The sequence below is a fragment of the Ananas comosus genome, linkage group 21 (assembly GCF_001540865.1).
Source record: "Ananas comosus cultivar F153 linkage group 21, ASM154086v1, whole genome shotgun sequence".
NCBI lineage: Eukaryota > Viridiplantae > Streptophyta > Magnoliopsida > Poales > Bromeliaceae > Ananas > Ananas comosus.
The window spans coordinates 9,537,813-9,553,772 of record NC_033641.1 but is presented as its reverse complement, the minus strand read 5'-3'; the positions used below and the strand labels follow the sequence as shown (position 1 = coordinate 9,553,772).

The following is a 15,960-nucleotide window of genomic DNA, read 5'->3' as shown; positions in this document are numbered from 1 at the left end:
ACTATACTCCGTCGAGCTCGGCCACTTCCGTCCGTAGGGCAAAGCTCGACTTTGCGACTGTCGAGAGCAAAGTCACGAGTTCTCCTGCGTGGGCTGTGTGAGCTCCAAAGAAGTCGAGCGACAAACTCCTGTTACACGAACTCAGTCCTTCAACTCCGAGCTCGATCAAAACAAATGCGCGACCTAGTTCGCTGAGAACTATAAATAATATTGACAGTGAAGGAGTTGCGACAGAAGTATGTTGAAGTGGATTGTAAAATTCATATCTTAACTAAATCAAGGCCAAGTTTTACAGTGTTTTAGAACTAAGTATGAAAGTGAAAGTAGTTGACGCCGTAATTCTAAACTAATAAAATACATCAGATTTGGTTTATTCTATTGAAATATTACAAAAAAAAGTAAAGTTTTAATAACATAATAAAAAAGTATTAAGCTTATATATTTATTTGAAATTTTTTTAAAACTGGGGAGCTGTGTATCTACTCGAAAAAAATGTTAAAGGAGGGATAAAACTATACACTGTTACCTTCTAGATTTTAAGACCTTTAAATTAGAGTTTTCACGAACCCGGTCTATAGACCGGGTTCACGTAAGAAACCATGGACGTTGTCTCACTTTTGCTTACGATAATATCTACCCCAATACCTACCCAACAATGAACCTATAAATACTCGTTATCCCACCATCTACTACAAATTCCCTTCGTCGTCTCCCTCCTCTTCGTCGCCTCCTCCAAAACCCTAAACCCTCTCTCTCTCTCTCATCGATCCCCATTGTAGAGCGAGCGAGCTCGAACGATGCGGCGATGAGCCTGTATCGGCAATCGGGGGGCGGAGATCGATCCGCGTCGCGCTCCCACACCGACCACCACCCTCCGATCGAGGGCCAGGTCCACCACCGCCCACCGAGGCTCCGCCGCGCCGGAAAACCCCACCACCGCCTCCGCCGCCCCCCTCCCGCCACTCTCTTCGTCGTCGCCCTCACCCTCGTCGCCCTTCTCGCCTTCCTCGGCTGCCGCCGCCTCTTCCGCCACAATGGTACGAAAACCTAGCCCCATAGTCTCGTCTTTAGGTCCTTTGTTCGTCCCTTTCATTCAATCTAATGAGAAGTTTTTGGGATTGGCGTAGAGAAAGGGCTCGGGGAGGAGGACGATGGTGGGAGGAGGGAGATGGGGTTGGTTATGACGTTAGGGCAAAATGTTGGGAAAGATCAGATTGGGGATAACGGGGATAGTGCGCAAGGGATTAGTGGTAATGTAGAAGGATTGTCTAATGGAGCAGAGGAGATGGATCCTGATGACGAGTATGATGATGATGTTGATGATGATGGTGACGATGATGTTGCTGATGATGATGATGGTGGTGTTGGGGTGGACCATGATGATGGTGATGATGTGGATAAGGTTGGAGAAGATGCCTTCGTGAGTGCATTGGAAAGAGACTCTGCTAATGGCGAAGAAGGTGGTACGCAGAAGAACGGTGATCGCACAAGCGGTGATAATGTGAAGCGTTCTGGTTCTCGGAGGAAGTCGCGGTCGAAGAGAAAACCAAAAAGGCACAAATTTTCGGGTGATTTGTTAAACTACTAGTTTTGCATATAGTTGTGGTGTTAATTAGTGGCGTATTGTGTTATTTGACAGTATGTTCTGCTATATATATTTCTTTCATGGAAACAGTTAAAGGTTGTTATCTTTGACTAAAATTTGCGTATTTGTTTTACTGGACATTGTTAAGTTCAAATAGAGCTTGGTGGTCAAAAGAAATGAAAAGGTGATGCGGTAAAATCAAAATATTAGAAGTTCAGGTACTCTTGTCAAAGTGCATTGTAGTTAAGGACTTAATATCTGTATGTTCTTAACTTTTTGTTACTTATGCGAGTTTGTAGCTAGTATTATTACAAAGTTTGCAGCATTTGCTAAATATGACCTCTTAGCCACACTACAGTAATATGGCTACTTGAAATTTAAGAATTGGTAGCATTTGTACCTTTCTCAATGCGACAAGCCTTTTTTTTCTTTTCTTTTCCTTAATGCCTAATTTACCTGTTTTATCCTTCTCTTTTTAATCAGGTTCAACCTGTGAGATGAAGTTCTTGCAGTCCACAGCTCAACTAGTAGAGCCTTCTGTGGATAAAAAATTTGCCAGATTTTCTCTGCAGTATACAGACGTTGAAAACCAACCGATAGGATCGAAAGATTGGGAACCAAGATTCGCCGGCCATCAGAGTCTTCAAGAAAGGGAGAAGTCATATCATGCTGGAGATCAGAAAATCAATTGTGGATTTATAGAAGGAACTGGGTTTGATCTTTCAAAAGAAGATAGAGAATACATGAGCAAATGCCATGTCGTTGTATCGTCTTGCATTTTCGGGAATTCGGATCATCTGAGACCACCGACTGGTAAAAAGGTAACAAGTATCTTAATAAATTACATAGTTTTTTGTAGAATATACAATGGTAATAATTTCAAGCTAGAACTCACAAACTGACCTAAACTATTGCCCGTTACGTGACGACTACCCAGACATTTAGAAAGTCTGATTTTGCTATCCAACCTTTCAATTCATTTGATTTGAGCCATTTGGTGTTCTTTCCATATAACAACATTTAGATGTGTTGTTTGCTTTCATGTGATTCAATTCCTTTTGAAACAAAGGGCACACCCAAAGTTTGTAAGGAAAGACTATCAAATGATTTAAATCAAATGAATTGAGAGGTAAGTAGCAATATCAAAACTTCTAAAGTTTGGGTAGTCGTCCTGAATCGGGTCTTTTCTTCAGGTCAGTTTCATACATTTTTAACTTATTTTAACATCAGATTTTGCCATGAATAGAGAAGTTCTTAAAGTTGCTCTTTTTTATACATTTGTTGAGTATCTGATGGAGTAGATGTATTTGTTGTTATTACTTTGTGTTCGAGTCCTTTGAGCTTCTGTCTGATTACAGATACACTTAAGTGAGCTTTCTGTTGGTTAGACATGTATTCTCTGTCACTGAAAAACCCTCTTTTTTTCTTTTGAACCCTGAAGTTTTTTGGCACTTTATCAATAATTATTTGTCAAAAATTTAGTGAAGCAATTGCAAAATGTAGATGTTTTTTCACAATTGGACTTTACCATTAATCTTGCTTTTAGACTAACAATTCTATCTTTTATAACTAATTTGGTACATTTGTTAGTTCCAGGTACATCAAGATTTCATATATGTTGCTTTATTTACATGTAGCTCTGAAACAAATGATCACCTTACCTGATTTGTATATTCTGATTCCTATGTTGAATTGTAGCAAAGGATATATATATATATATATATATATATATATATATATATATATATATATATATATATGTTGCTAAAATTGGTGGTAGAAACAGAGTTGTGATGAAACGTGTATATAATGGAGCTTTTTATCTCAACAGAGAAAAAAGGAAAAAAAAAAGAAAGAAACCTGGCAGGTTAATTTAGAGCCTTTATTTTTTGAAGTTGGTGAGGTTCATTCCTATTCTCTTTGTCTTGTAAACCACCAATATATTCCTTCTTAGAGAACACCATTTATCCCTTATCTAGTGAATCATTGTATGTATACATGCTATATATTTAGGACTTCATTTGATGATGCTTAGTTTTCTGCGATAGACTGCCTGCCACTGAATTTAATTTTGTTAATTTATTTGCAGATTACGCAACTTTCAAAGAAAAATGTCTGCTTTGCTATGTTTTTGGATGAAAGTACTCTGCAGACCTTGTTATCAGAAGGCTTAAAAATGGATGGCTCGGGTTTTGTTGGCCTGTGGAAGATCATAGTGGTTAAAAACTTGCCTTATGACGACATGCGGAGAGTTGGCAAAATACCTAAATTTTTGCCTCATCAGCTTTTCCCTTCTTCCAGGTAAGGAAAAAGAGATGCAAATAGCCTTTATATTTCAACATTAACTACTTTTTGGCCTGCTTCTCGAATGGTTTTTAGGTCATCAAGCTTTGTTTGGCTGGTCATTTGGTCTCTTTCTTTATTTCTTGAGTTCATGCAGCTTGGTTTCGTTAGTGCGTCATCTGGTTTCCGGTTTGTGATGGAGGAATCGCCTGTTTTATGCATCTCGCTTTCTTCTCGTTATGGTACTCTCCTTTTTTTTTTAGAACTCAAGCCTTCACCATCAAAACTAGGCGCTGAAAAGACGGATGTCCCAGTNAGTGATACGTGGTTGAGTTTTCTATAACGCATTTTATTTATACTTAGATTATCAACTTCATCTTGGGATTCGGAAAACACGGTTTGGTACTGCAACCGTCCTAGGTAGTCACCAAGTATTAGATGCCGAGTTAATCGAGCGGTTTGGATCGTACTTCTTTTTCGAAGAGGAATATAAATATAAATATATATATATATATATTCGTCGGAAAGGATGAAAGGATATATTTTATTCCAGTCGAAGTATCGTGGTATATGTGGCGATTCTAGACCAATATAGGGCCGGTTCGTTCGTTCCACCCTTATCACTTGCTTTCTCTTCCCGACCGATCCATTCATTCCATCCGGTCGACTCGAGACCGACCCTTATCGAATCCGAATCGTCGAAGGCCCCTACGAGCGAGGTCAGGCTCAAAAGTTAGTTAGAATCCCCCATCCAATCCATCGACCCTACCCTTTCCAGATCAACCTACGGAGAAGACGACAATAGAATCGGAGAGAGCAGAAGAGACTACTCGATCCACTCGTGACTATCTCTTCTTCGCCACGGCACGGACCAGCGTATCATCGAGCCACTGGGTCAGATCATCGAATCGATCGAGGACGGACCGGACTCACCTCTCTTCGCCACTCGCTTGGTGACGACGACCGACCGACTATCACTCGATCGAAGACAGATAATAAAGGATGGGAAGGAAGAAGAAGAAGCCCATCATGAGGGAGGGCAAGGTTAAAGAATGAATGACCTCCACAACTTCTTCGTGAGGGGCCAGGCCATATCCATCTTCTTCTCGTCGAGGCCATGGCCATCTTCTCGTCGTGGTGAGGGTAACGTAACGACTTGTCTCGTCTCGTAACTCCGACCGACTCATTTCTCTCAAGTGGAGTGGTCGGTCTGGGTCTTAGTTACCTTAACCTCAACGCTCAGTTCTTTTTCTTCTATGGTCTATCAAGTGGTAGGGGCTCGGGGAGAAGATCAACATTTCGAGGAAGGAAACACTGCATTACTAACCGATATATCGTGGTAAGAGAAAGTAAGGTACCACGCTCACGCCCTCAAAGGAGAAAGAAGAAACAGATTTCTTGGTGAAACAAACAGTTCCATCGTAGCGAACTGCGCCTACTTACTTCTAGCGAGATAAAATGGTAGTAGTTGTTATACAATCCTTTCGAGCCCCTCGAACGAACATAATTTCCATTGACGACGAGATTGATTCCTGATGAGCTGGATTCTTCGATTCTTCCCTCTCCTCTCTCTCCAACCACCTATTCTTCGAAGAACTGAAAAAGGTTTGGTTTCTTTCGGAACTAGGCTTTTCCTCTTGAGAAGAGAAGACCGATCGGCTCTTAGTGAAAACCAGACGAACAACCTGCATGCCCCGTATCAGTAAGGTTATCATCGACGACGGAAAAAAACTAAGAGTACATACTATGGATTGATGAGTCTGCGATCCTACGCTTCGTCAAGAGACTAGACTCATAAGTTAGCTAACTAGTACGCTCTGCGATTTTCCATCCTTCCCGTAGTCATAAATAGGGGGGTTTACCATGTGTTCACTCAAGCTAAGAGCGAGATGGATAACAAAACACACACGAAAAAAATAAAAGTAGGAGGCCGGCTGTCTTAGTCCGAAAAACGACCGACCGAGAGATCAAGGTAAGCGATCTGGGGTCGTATGAATCACTTTCAACTATAAGAAATAATTAATCGACTTTCCACTCTCCTAAGAATTAAGGTAAGTTGGAGACATGGGTTTTGTCTACCCGACTGGTTTGTCGCGATCTGGAGCGCGCGCCTCAGCTACTTGGTTTATCGTTTTGTTTAATCCCAACATAAAGAATGAATAATGATATGAGATTAATGATATGATTATTATCATCATCAGAATCTGAAAACCGAATACTTCTCCCCCGGAAAGGCTTGGTGAAAGGAAAGGCCATTATGCTGGGTCCCGTCCGAGAGAGACTAGCTTTACACCCGAGTGACTTTGAGCGTAAAGCTATCACACTTTTCTTTTGGTGTAAACTTTACTCTGGTTGAGATATCTAAGGAGATCAACCAACCCCAAGGAACAAGACAATAGTTGAGCATATGAAGATTTATTTTATTTCGAAGAAGACCAAGAGTTGAGTTTATAGTCTGGAATAAGAAGTTCTCGAGAACCGTGGAAGATAGTAACCCGGAGGGCGACAGAAGGTGGCAGTTTGATTCAGTTGAAAGCGGTGGGATTTTTTTCTGAAGAGCAGATACAGATATCGCTCTAGAAATAGGTTCAAATATATATACGTAACAAACGGCCTTGAAGGAAAAGTTTCGGGCGATCGTCTATTTCCATCGGGAGGCGAAGCCCACTAATGCGAGAGGCGTGGAAACTAATAAAGTATTTACATCTTTCGGTTAAGGTTAAAACAAATCGTGTCCTTCACGTAAGGCTTTCTTTTCGACGTGGAAGTGGTTCTCGCCTTCTGAATACCGTAGGTAAGAGGGAGGCGGAGTACTTCGAAAAGTGTGAGTTTCGTAAAAGTGGTCGAGTGATTTCAGCGGTAAAGTCTGTTCCTTAAAGCTGACTAGAACAAGCGAGGCGGAGACGACTTGCTTGCTCAGATTTCCACTTCCTCCTGTCGATCTGTTTGACTGCGCCACTCTTGTTCCCGGACCTTTTATTCATCAACTTTTGTCTCTTTTCATCCCTACCTCGACTCGCTATTGGTCTGTCCAACTTATGAGTTCCACTTACCAGATATTGACTTGTGGTTGGGTTTGTTCGAATATCGTCGGAGTTATTCTAGCCATTGAGTTCAGCTTAGGAGTTAAGCCAAGGGGTTGGTGGCAGGATGGGTAGACTTATGCTTAAACGTCTTGCTCTCCGTCTTTGATTTCGAAAAATTTTACGACGTCTACGGTGGTGACTTCGTCTTTCTCGATCCGCGATTCATACGAGTTTGATTACAAGATAAGATGTACAAAATTCGGGAAAAATCCCGAAAGGCGAGGAGAAACCTACTGCCTAACCCTAATCGTATTTACCGACAAGTGTCGGTCAGCTAGAGTCTAGACGCAGATTTGGCATTACCAAACCCCTAATCACCGCTCATCTAGTTGGAGGTGGTTTAGGAGAGAGTTTTACGGAGGACTTTTGGGGACATGAAGCTGGAAAAGATGGAAGCATTTATTCCAAGAAGATTATTAGAGTAGACGAGAATATGGTATTCAAGCACAAAGGTACTCATGGTTCGGAAAAACTTAAATATCAGAAAGAAGTTTACGATACTCAGACAAACGTCTAGTTTTCGCGGTAGTCTGAAACCTAGAATGACCCTCTCTTGCACCTAGATGAGAATAGAGAAAACAAGGAGAAGCTAAAATAAGTTCATTTTACTCGATGACCCACAAATCGAGTCAGAGAAGAAAGAGGCTTTAGCCCCCTAACTCCCCCTTCTTCTCTACTATAGTTTTCTGGTATCTCGAGCAGAAATTGTACCCTTCACTCCAAGACAGATAAAACAGACTAAGACCTTTGTCTGGTTTTACCCCACGGAGGCTAAAGATTGCTTCGTTTATGTGGGATCTCGTGTTTTACTACTTACCCTAACACCGTGTTTGTGAGACTACAAACGGTTAAGAACCATCTAGCCTTACCTTAACCTATGGCGTCAACTTCATCTCTAGTGGTGAGGCGCTTTGACTTTACGAAAAAGGTAACCAAAGAAAGACCCCTTCTCTGAAAATGAAAAAAAAATCCCCATCAAAGGTGAGACCGAAGTGTGGGTTTTTCTTTCGAAAAAACCCTAGCAGCTTCCTTTTCTCCCCACAAGTTCGGTGTACGAAAGTTTAGTCTTCCCCCCTAATCCTGCTACGTATCCTGATCACAATTCGTAGTCACCCGTTACTCTTCTTACACGCGCTCCTTCTACTCACTCCGTTCGCCACCCTTTTTCGAATTCGACGTAATGGATCCGTAGATAGTTCAGAAATTGCTTATTCAATGCAATGCAAAATATGTCAATCAGGTTCACTTCGCTCTCGGCCTCTTTCGATTTAGTTATTCTGGTGTACATAGGTTTGTCAAAGATTTATTTCACCTAGATGATAACCTTTAACCCAAGGTTATTTAAAATAGTCTCGGGACATTTTGAAGTAACTTTAGCGGATTTGTAAGGATGCAGATCTTTTTGCTGCTTATCGCGATGCTTCTAGGCTTCTTCTTTTTCTCTTGTTTATGCACACGGCAAAGCTCCCTTCTTTTTCACCAGGTTTCATTCGATTTATTGTGGATTGGATGATGGAAAAACCAGCAAGGGCTTCAAAGCTGACAGAAGGCTCCAGCGTCTTGCACGGGGTTTGCATTGACAGCTGAATAATCCAGAAGTAAAATGCTCCACTGAAGAATTGGACTGCCGTGCAAGGCCCGATCGCTGATAAGGACCATTTTCTTGAAGAGTTTGGCTACAGTGACTGACGCTCTGATTCTGATGATGAATAGCTTCGTCAGCCCATAGATGATAAGCTATCAGTCGTGATCGATTCTGAAACCACTCTCAATCGCATCACTACGATGGAACTTCTCGGCTAGTCTCCCCTGCATTGATCATCGCGCTTTCTAGATCTAAGCTCCGGCGGAAACGTTCCCTCACTATAGACTGATGACCGTAGGGCCTTTCTTACCACCTTACCTATTCGAATGCAGCCATTCTTGAACCTCTTCCCTTTTAGGTAGCATCTACAAGACGTAGTCAACCGCGGACCCCCTTTTGTTGACGATCTAATAAGGAAAGCGGCCGGGTGTCAAACAGGTCCATCCGGCGATCTTGGCCTCGGGCTACTCTGACCAGCTCTAGACCAAGCAGCAACAATGATTCTTGCTTTAAATAACATTATGGAGCTTTGCTATGATCAGGAAACTGTAATGAGCTTTTGGATTGCAGAAGTAAAAACTTCAAATTTGTAGCTTCTGCTTTAGCTAAAACCTGTTGGAGGGAATTTTAGTGCAAATGTTTTTAGTGCTTCTTCAAACACCTTCAACTTCTGCAAATTCTCCAACCGAGCCAAAAAAGACCACCCTATAGTAGGATACCATCTTGGTAGACATAATGATCTGAAATTTGGATAGCTGTATTTCTTTCTCTTTCTGTATAGAAGCAGATTTGTTGATGTCTCTCTTTTAGTTAATTAAATCTTTTTGTGTCAATTTTATTATCATTAAACAGCTTTATCAATTTCAGGTATTCAATATGGCTAGATAGCAAACTGCGACTTGATGCCGACCCTTATCTTATTATCGAATATTTATTGTGGAGGAAGAATGCAGAGTATGCAATTTCCAATCACTACAGTCGACACAGCGTTGAGGAGGAGGTGCAGCAGAATAAAAGGCTGAATAAGTTTAATCACACCATCATCGATCAACAGTACAATTTCTACCGTTCGGATGGGCTTAACAAGTTCAACTCTTCCAATCCCGACAAATTGCTTCCTAGCTGTATGGACTCATAACTTGGGTAAAATACATGAAACGTCCAAGGACTCGCACAATATCCACAACCTAGTGCCTAAACTCTGTACTCTCAAATGTTTCAGTCCTTGAACTTTCCTGTATGACCATTTTACCACTAGTCGTTTTTACATGGAGAGGGCAAAATGGTCATTTTACATGACGATAGTCACGACGTTTAGAGCAAGTGACTTTCTAGACATTGGATTGGCGGCGGAGCCAATAATCCAATTACACGCAGCGGCGAAGTTCAGGGACTGAAAATTCGACTAGTTGCTATATTGTCGAAATTACGGGGACAGCTTCTACACATTTCCCTTCTATAGTACACTGCCATTATTATTTATTATTATTATTTACATTATATGTCACTTTAATGTGCTTTTTTCGATTATTTACAGATGTCCCGGAAGGATCTTTTATCGTGAGAGAACACACGCCGATGTCGAACTTATTTTCGTGTCTATGGTTTAACGAGGTTGATCGGTTCACACCTCGCGACCAGCTGAGTTTCGCTTACACATACTTGAAGCTCAGAAGGATGAACCCCAGGAAACCTTTTCGCTTAAACATGTTTAAGGTGCTTGTCAAAAAAATCATATGCATCATTGATTTGATCAATTCCCTCTTTCTTTTCATTGTAAGCTCATTTTCGGCTTTCGTACTTCGAGTTCTAAAAACAACTTCCATGTTCAGGATTGCGAGCGGCGTGCTATCACAAAACTTTTCCATCACAGAGCAGTAGAACCACGCGGTAATTCTACAAACTCCACAAAAATCTACTAGATTACGATGATTTTTCAGCGAGAGCGCCTCAACAAAAATACAAAGTTTGTTTTTTTAACTTTTGTATATTCTTTGATAAAATTGCACTAATATTCAGCATTGCATCTTCACTCTTTTAAAATGTTTAAATTTTTATTTTTTCTTTTTAGGATAGAGCTAATTGATGGATGAAATTTTGACTTTGCTTCACCATTCTTTAATCCTTGTTTGTAGTCCTGTAAATTTTGATTAATATTACTTGATTACAAAAATATATTGCGTATTTGATATTCAATGGGCTTTTATCTACATGTTTATAATACTTTGTACTATTTTCATGTGATTATCATATCAACAAGGACAAACTCTTTCTTTTAATTTTGTTTTTTCTTTGTATTCTTTTTTCCTCAAGAACAAGTTACATAGCATATACAATCAAAAGAAGAATAGGGTTTTGCATTCCATTTTCTATATATATACTACATGTGCATGTATTCACAAAGTTACTTATACAACAGTGAATTTCATGAGCCCAAACCTAGGGCACCATCCCTGAAAACCCCCAGCATCTCATTCCTCCCTCTAACCACCTCCCCAAACACCTCATCCACCATGGCTTCAAACACCTCCACTCCTCTCTTCAACTCGGCCGAGCTCGCCTTCAACCTCTCGACGCCTGCCGCCTCCACCGCTTGCCCTTTCAGTTCCCTCGCCGCCTCCGCCATCACCTTATGCTCAAATAAAACCGATCCAAACTCCGTATCGGCCTCCTGGAACCTCTCGCGGAACTTATCGGAGATTGACACAAGCGCTTCCAGGCACGGCTTCAGCTCGGGGGGACTGCAGTTGATCCCTGCGCCCCCCACGTCGATCGAAATAGGCGAAACCAACGCGGAGAACAGGAGCAATGACATGACGAGCATCGTAGTCTTCGCGGCGAGCATGACAACGGCAATACCCTTCTCATCCTTCTTGTTGCCCCATGCCGTGATCGTGTCGGCTAACCCTAATGTCTCTCTCACTGCTTTGGCATCCAAAACCTTTCCTGTAGCTCTCTCTAACCTCTCGAACTCGAACTCACCGATATCGATCAACCCGGGAGCATCTTTGGTGAGTATTTGGATAGCGAGGTCTACGATCATGCAATATCGGTTGAAACCGGAGATCGCCGACTTGAACACGTTGCAAAAGTCCAAAAGAGCGGCGGTTTCTTGCATGTACTGATCAAACCAATCTTCTTCGGCACCGTAAGTGATAGGCAACTTGGATTTCTTGACGACGGCGAGGAGCTCCACTTGCATCTTCTTGAAAAGGCTCATCACCTCGGCCGACCACTTGAGGGATATCGAATCCTTTGCCAACGACTCCTCGAGCCTTCGAAGGCCGTCGGCGAGAGAAGCGCAGAAGGCAGACGAATCATCGTCGACAGCATCAGCATCATCTGCCAGAAAGCTCCTCCGGCGAAAGCACGGCATAACCGACCTTCCCATAATCCCGGTGGGAACTTAAAAAAGTTATCTAAACCTTAGAAACAAGATTCAATAGAAACAAACACTCAAGAAAAGCTCATGTTGTGGTGTTTCTTTTACTCTCTTTATCACACACGCACACACACACTTTTTGGAAAAGGGAGAATGGATAAAGAGAGGGGTGGGAAAAGAGTAATTTGGGTAGTGATATAATCAATTCGAAAAGGGAAACTTGATGCCAAAGAGCTTCAAGGAGAAGCAAAGAGAGTAAGAAGAGGAGTCACGCAAGAGACAAGCCACAATGTATGATGTATGAGTCTTTTTCTATTTTTTTTTTTAATAAAAGTTGATGGAGATCCCCTCAACTATAGGTTACTTTGAAATAGAACATTCAACTTATCTTCTTTTTGTTTTTCCCCTTAAATAACATCTTTTTTTTTTATTTCAATTTGAGTCAGAATTTGTTAAAATTAAGGGCCTTTTTAGCTTTTCATAGCAATTGAGAGTCAATGAAATCCGCAATTTTTATTAAATGAAAAGTATTCAAACAAATTAAATTCAAAACTCAACAGAATCATCATTAAATTTAACATATTTCTGAATTTTAACTGCTAAAAATAACTTACTTCAAAAGGATATATAGTTGAGGGATCACTAAACATCTTTTTACCCAAATTCCTCTTCTTCTTTTTTTTCTCTTTTTTTGGGTTAATATGTTGGTTTTCTTGGGTAGTTGAAATTTTCCAGAAAAGAGTTGCGGTTTCACCTTTACCTACCATTCTTGATGGATCCACCAAAATACTTTGATCTTTTCTGGGGAATAAGTTTTGGAGTAATACTAACTGGACTTGGCTTCCAAGCAATAGCGGAGTGTGACAGTTCAAAAAAGGAGAGAGAGAGAGAGAGAGAGAGAGAGAGAGAGGGGAATCTTAACAAAATGGAAGGTAAAGTTGAAACCCTCACCCGTTTGGTTCGGGGTTAAGAGGTGGAATAACATCCGAAGTTATTCCCAAACACCTAATTTGGAGGGTGGGGTTATCTAACCCCGCCCCACCCCACTATTCCAATCAAACAAAACACTATTTTACCCACTATCCTTCTTATTCCACCTACTCCAACCAAACACTATTTTATTTATATCTGGACAAAATTCAATTCTCAACCAAACACAAAATTACTCTAACCCCACCTTAACCCTGAACTTAACTCTATCCTTGGAATAATAATTTTTATTTAACCCCGAACCAAACGGTGGCTTATTAAAGGAGTCAGTTTGATTCAAAATTTATAATATTTTAAAAATATTCTATATTTTATATTTCGAATGATAAATTCATTACTAACTTATTAACTCACTTGAATTGAAAAGCTAAAAAAAAAAGAAAAAAAGAATCTCTCTAATCCATGATAATTTAATATTTCTATTACTTAAACCAAACGGTAGCTTAAGAATATGCAATAATTCCACTACTGGAGCAGCACTTTTACAAATATCCACATTGAATTAAATGATAATGATTTAAATAATCAGAATATTATGAACCGTGAACTAGATGAAATCTAACTGGATGATCATTTGTTCTAACAGTTCTTTGCATGCTGATGTGGCAACAGGTGATTGGATAAGCATCTTAGCTTTCCTTTTTAAGGTCCTTAATTAATGAAGCATATATTCAAGAGGATCAGTACTCGGATTTATTACACTTCGCGAATATTTTTGTTAATAGTAAAACTGGCTGTGTTAACGACGATAGTCATTTCTTTTAGTAGAGCGTAGATTTTCTGCAATCCCAAGTACAGAAAATTTCTATACACGAAGTAATCACTGGCGCATGGAGTGTTGTAAGAACACTCCAATCATCAATCACTGATCCCATTAATCACTTCAATCATCTTTAGGAGAATAGAAAATCCTATACAATCTCTTGCCATTATCCACACGTTTCAAGCCTAGAAACTGAAACTTCTCCCTAAAAATGTAGAATAACTTATCTGGACTCTATAAATCATTACAAGTGGACCACATAACTTCTCCAAATTTTAACTTTACTATTATCTACTTTTCAGTTTATTTAATTTGAATCAGGTATCGACACTCTGACAAAAAATATTTAAATGCGTCGTTTAGTTAGTATACTTCATGTAATTCTCACAACTATAAATTCATTCCAGTAAATAGTTAGCATCAATTTTGAAGTCACAATGCTCGAACAGAGTGAATGATAGGTAGTGCAGTAAAACCAAACTTTTAAAAGATTGAATAGTCGACTCAAAAACAATCCATCGTTCAAGTAAGTTCTTGAAACTTTTACCAAACTTTCCTATTTTCTTTTACACTCGAAACATTAAAGGAGTTGGAAAACAAAAAAAAAAAAAGTCGTACGTACAAAGATGCACGACATGTAGTTAGTATTGGGTGTAAGTTTCACCCTCATACTTATCATCATCCTCCCTGCTCTTTAGCCATGTCTGTAAGTTACAGGGCTGAATGAATTTTCCTTTCTCTTTCTGATGGATGATCAGTCGTCGACTCGTCCGCGTTCGAAATCGACTGATCATGAAGAACAGATATTTATCGAAGTTTCGAAGAAAACTGTTCTCAAATAGTCTGTATCTGCAGCTGCAGGTTTTAGAGGAAACAGCAAAAACCTTGCGAGAGACAACAACTAATTTAGGGCCCATCTGGTCCCACCAAACTCTATTAAACAAAAGGATAACTCACACTTTGGGTCCTCAAACTATGAGGCGTGCGACGCTCTAGTCTACGAACTTTAATAGTTTCTGAGTTGTTGCAATCATATCTCACGACGCAATTTAGTTCGCTAAATGTCGACAAATTATTGGTGCAGAAGTAATATTAGCATCTTAAATATTGTCGCATCATCAATCACTTCTACGTCAATAATTTGCCAACGTTTAGCTAACTAAACTGAGTTATGGGATTTGATTACAACAATGCAGAAAGTTAGAGCCGTTATAATAAATTAAAGCTTGAGTACCAAAGTGTCGCGCTCCTCATGGTTTGAGGAACAAAAGTGCAACTTACTCTTGTGACTAGCACCCCAATAGTCCCAAGTTGGATGAAAACGAAATTGTGATTGAGAACATATAAAATCATAAACCCTAATAATAATTCGGCTTTAAGTATTTTGGGCTGGGGTTTGAGCCTAACTAGTTTTGGATGAGATCGTTACACTTGATATCGAAGCCGGTACACCAACTAGCCGCAAGTGTGAGATGGACTTATATCGCCCGATGATCTTACGTTGTGCAGGTGAGAACGGGATTGTAATTGAAAATATAAGAGACCATGGACCTAATAGTCTCACATTATACGAGAACGGGGTTGTGATTGGAAAATATAAGAGGCTATGAACCTTAGTAATAATAATTAGGTTTAAACATTTTGGATCGGCGGGTTAGGACCCAACAAGTTATTAGTGTACCGAGTTGTTACAACCTTAAACAAAATGGAGTTGGGAAAAACACATAAGCAAATACGCTAATCAGTTTCCCATTAAACTACATAAAATAAAGGGATAACTTTAAAAAACCCCCCTTGGTTTCTCACTTTCTCACTTTAGTACCCTGTGGTTTAAAGTGTATCAATTTGCCCCCCTGTGATTTTATTTTTCTCTTTTTATTATCAAATTTTTTTTTTTTCTTAAATCAGTGACAAAGTTAAAATTAAAGGGTACTAAAGTAAATATTCGATAAATCTATGTGGGCATCTAAAGTTTTTTGTATATAATTTAACAAAATATTAAGAAAAAATTTGCCGAAAAGATAAAAACAAAACCATTGGAGGGCAAATTGATACACTTTAAATTACAGGATACTAAAATGAGAAAGTGCAAAACCACTGGGGGGTTTTTGAAGTTTTCCCTAAAATAAAACTAACCTGACTCATTCCAATATGCATAACTTGATATCATATACAAAAACAATCAGATCATTTTTCCTACTGCACTTTCTGAACAGACGTAACGCAATCTCGCTACAATCCCAAACAGAGCCTTAGTATGTCTATGTGCTTGATCCAAAGAAGCCC

The 15,960-nt window shown here is 39.9% G+C and overlaps 2 protein-coding genes across 2 annotated transcripts; one reads left to right on the top strand and one right to left on the bottom strand.

Moving 5' to 3' along the window:
- On the top strand, positions 688-10,724 carry LOC109726548. Its single transcript, XM_020256189.1, has 7 exons — positions 688-1,037; positions 1,128-1,568; positions 2,069-2,406; positions 3,675-3,886; positions 9,407-9,663; positions 10,077-10,255; positions 10,372-10,724. Exons 1-7 carry the CDS (start codon positions 806-808, stop codon positions 10,459-10,461), a joined length of 1,749 nt encoding a protein of 582 aa, XP_020111778.1. The 5' UTR covers positions 688-805; the 3' UTR covers positions 10,462-10,724.
- On the bottom strand, positions 10,871-14,002 carry LOC109726549 (protein BPS1, chloroplastic-like). The gene has a single exon (XM_020256190.1). The coding sequence runs from the start codon at positions 11,928-11,930 to the stop codon at positions 10,965-10,967; it is 966 nt and encodes a 321-aa protein (XP_020111779.1). The 5' UTR covers positions 11,931-14,002; the 3' UTR covers positions 10,871-10,964.

Bases quoted from the DNA above. Each gene is read 5' to 3' on its own strand.
- LOC109726548 (XM_020256189.1), top strand. From the start codon at position 806: ATGAGCCTGTATCGGCAATCGGGGGGCGGAGATCGATCCGCGTCGCGC. The intron at 1,038-1,127 runs GTACGAAAACCT...GGATTGGCGTAG, and splicing joins CCGCCTCTTCCGCCACAATG to AGAAAGGGCTCGGGGAGGAG. The intron at 2,407-3,674 runs GTAACAAGTATC...ATTTATTTGCAG, and splicing joins GACCACCGACTGGTAAAAAG to ATTACGCAACTTTCAAAGAA.
- LOC109726549 (XM_020256190.1), bottom strand. From the start codon at position 11,930: ATGGGAAGGTCGGTTATGCCGTGCTTTCGCCGGAGGAGCTTTCTGGCA.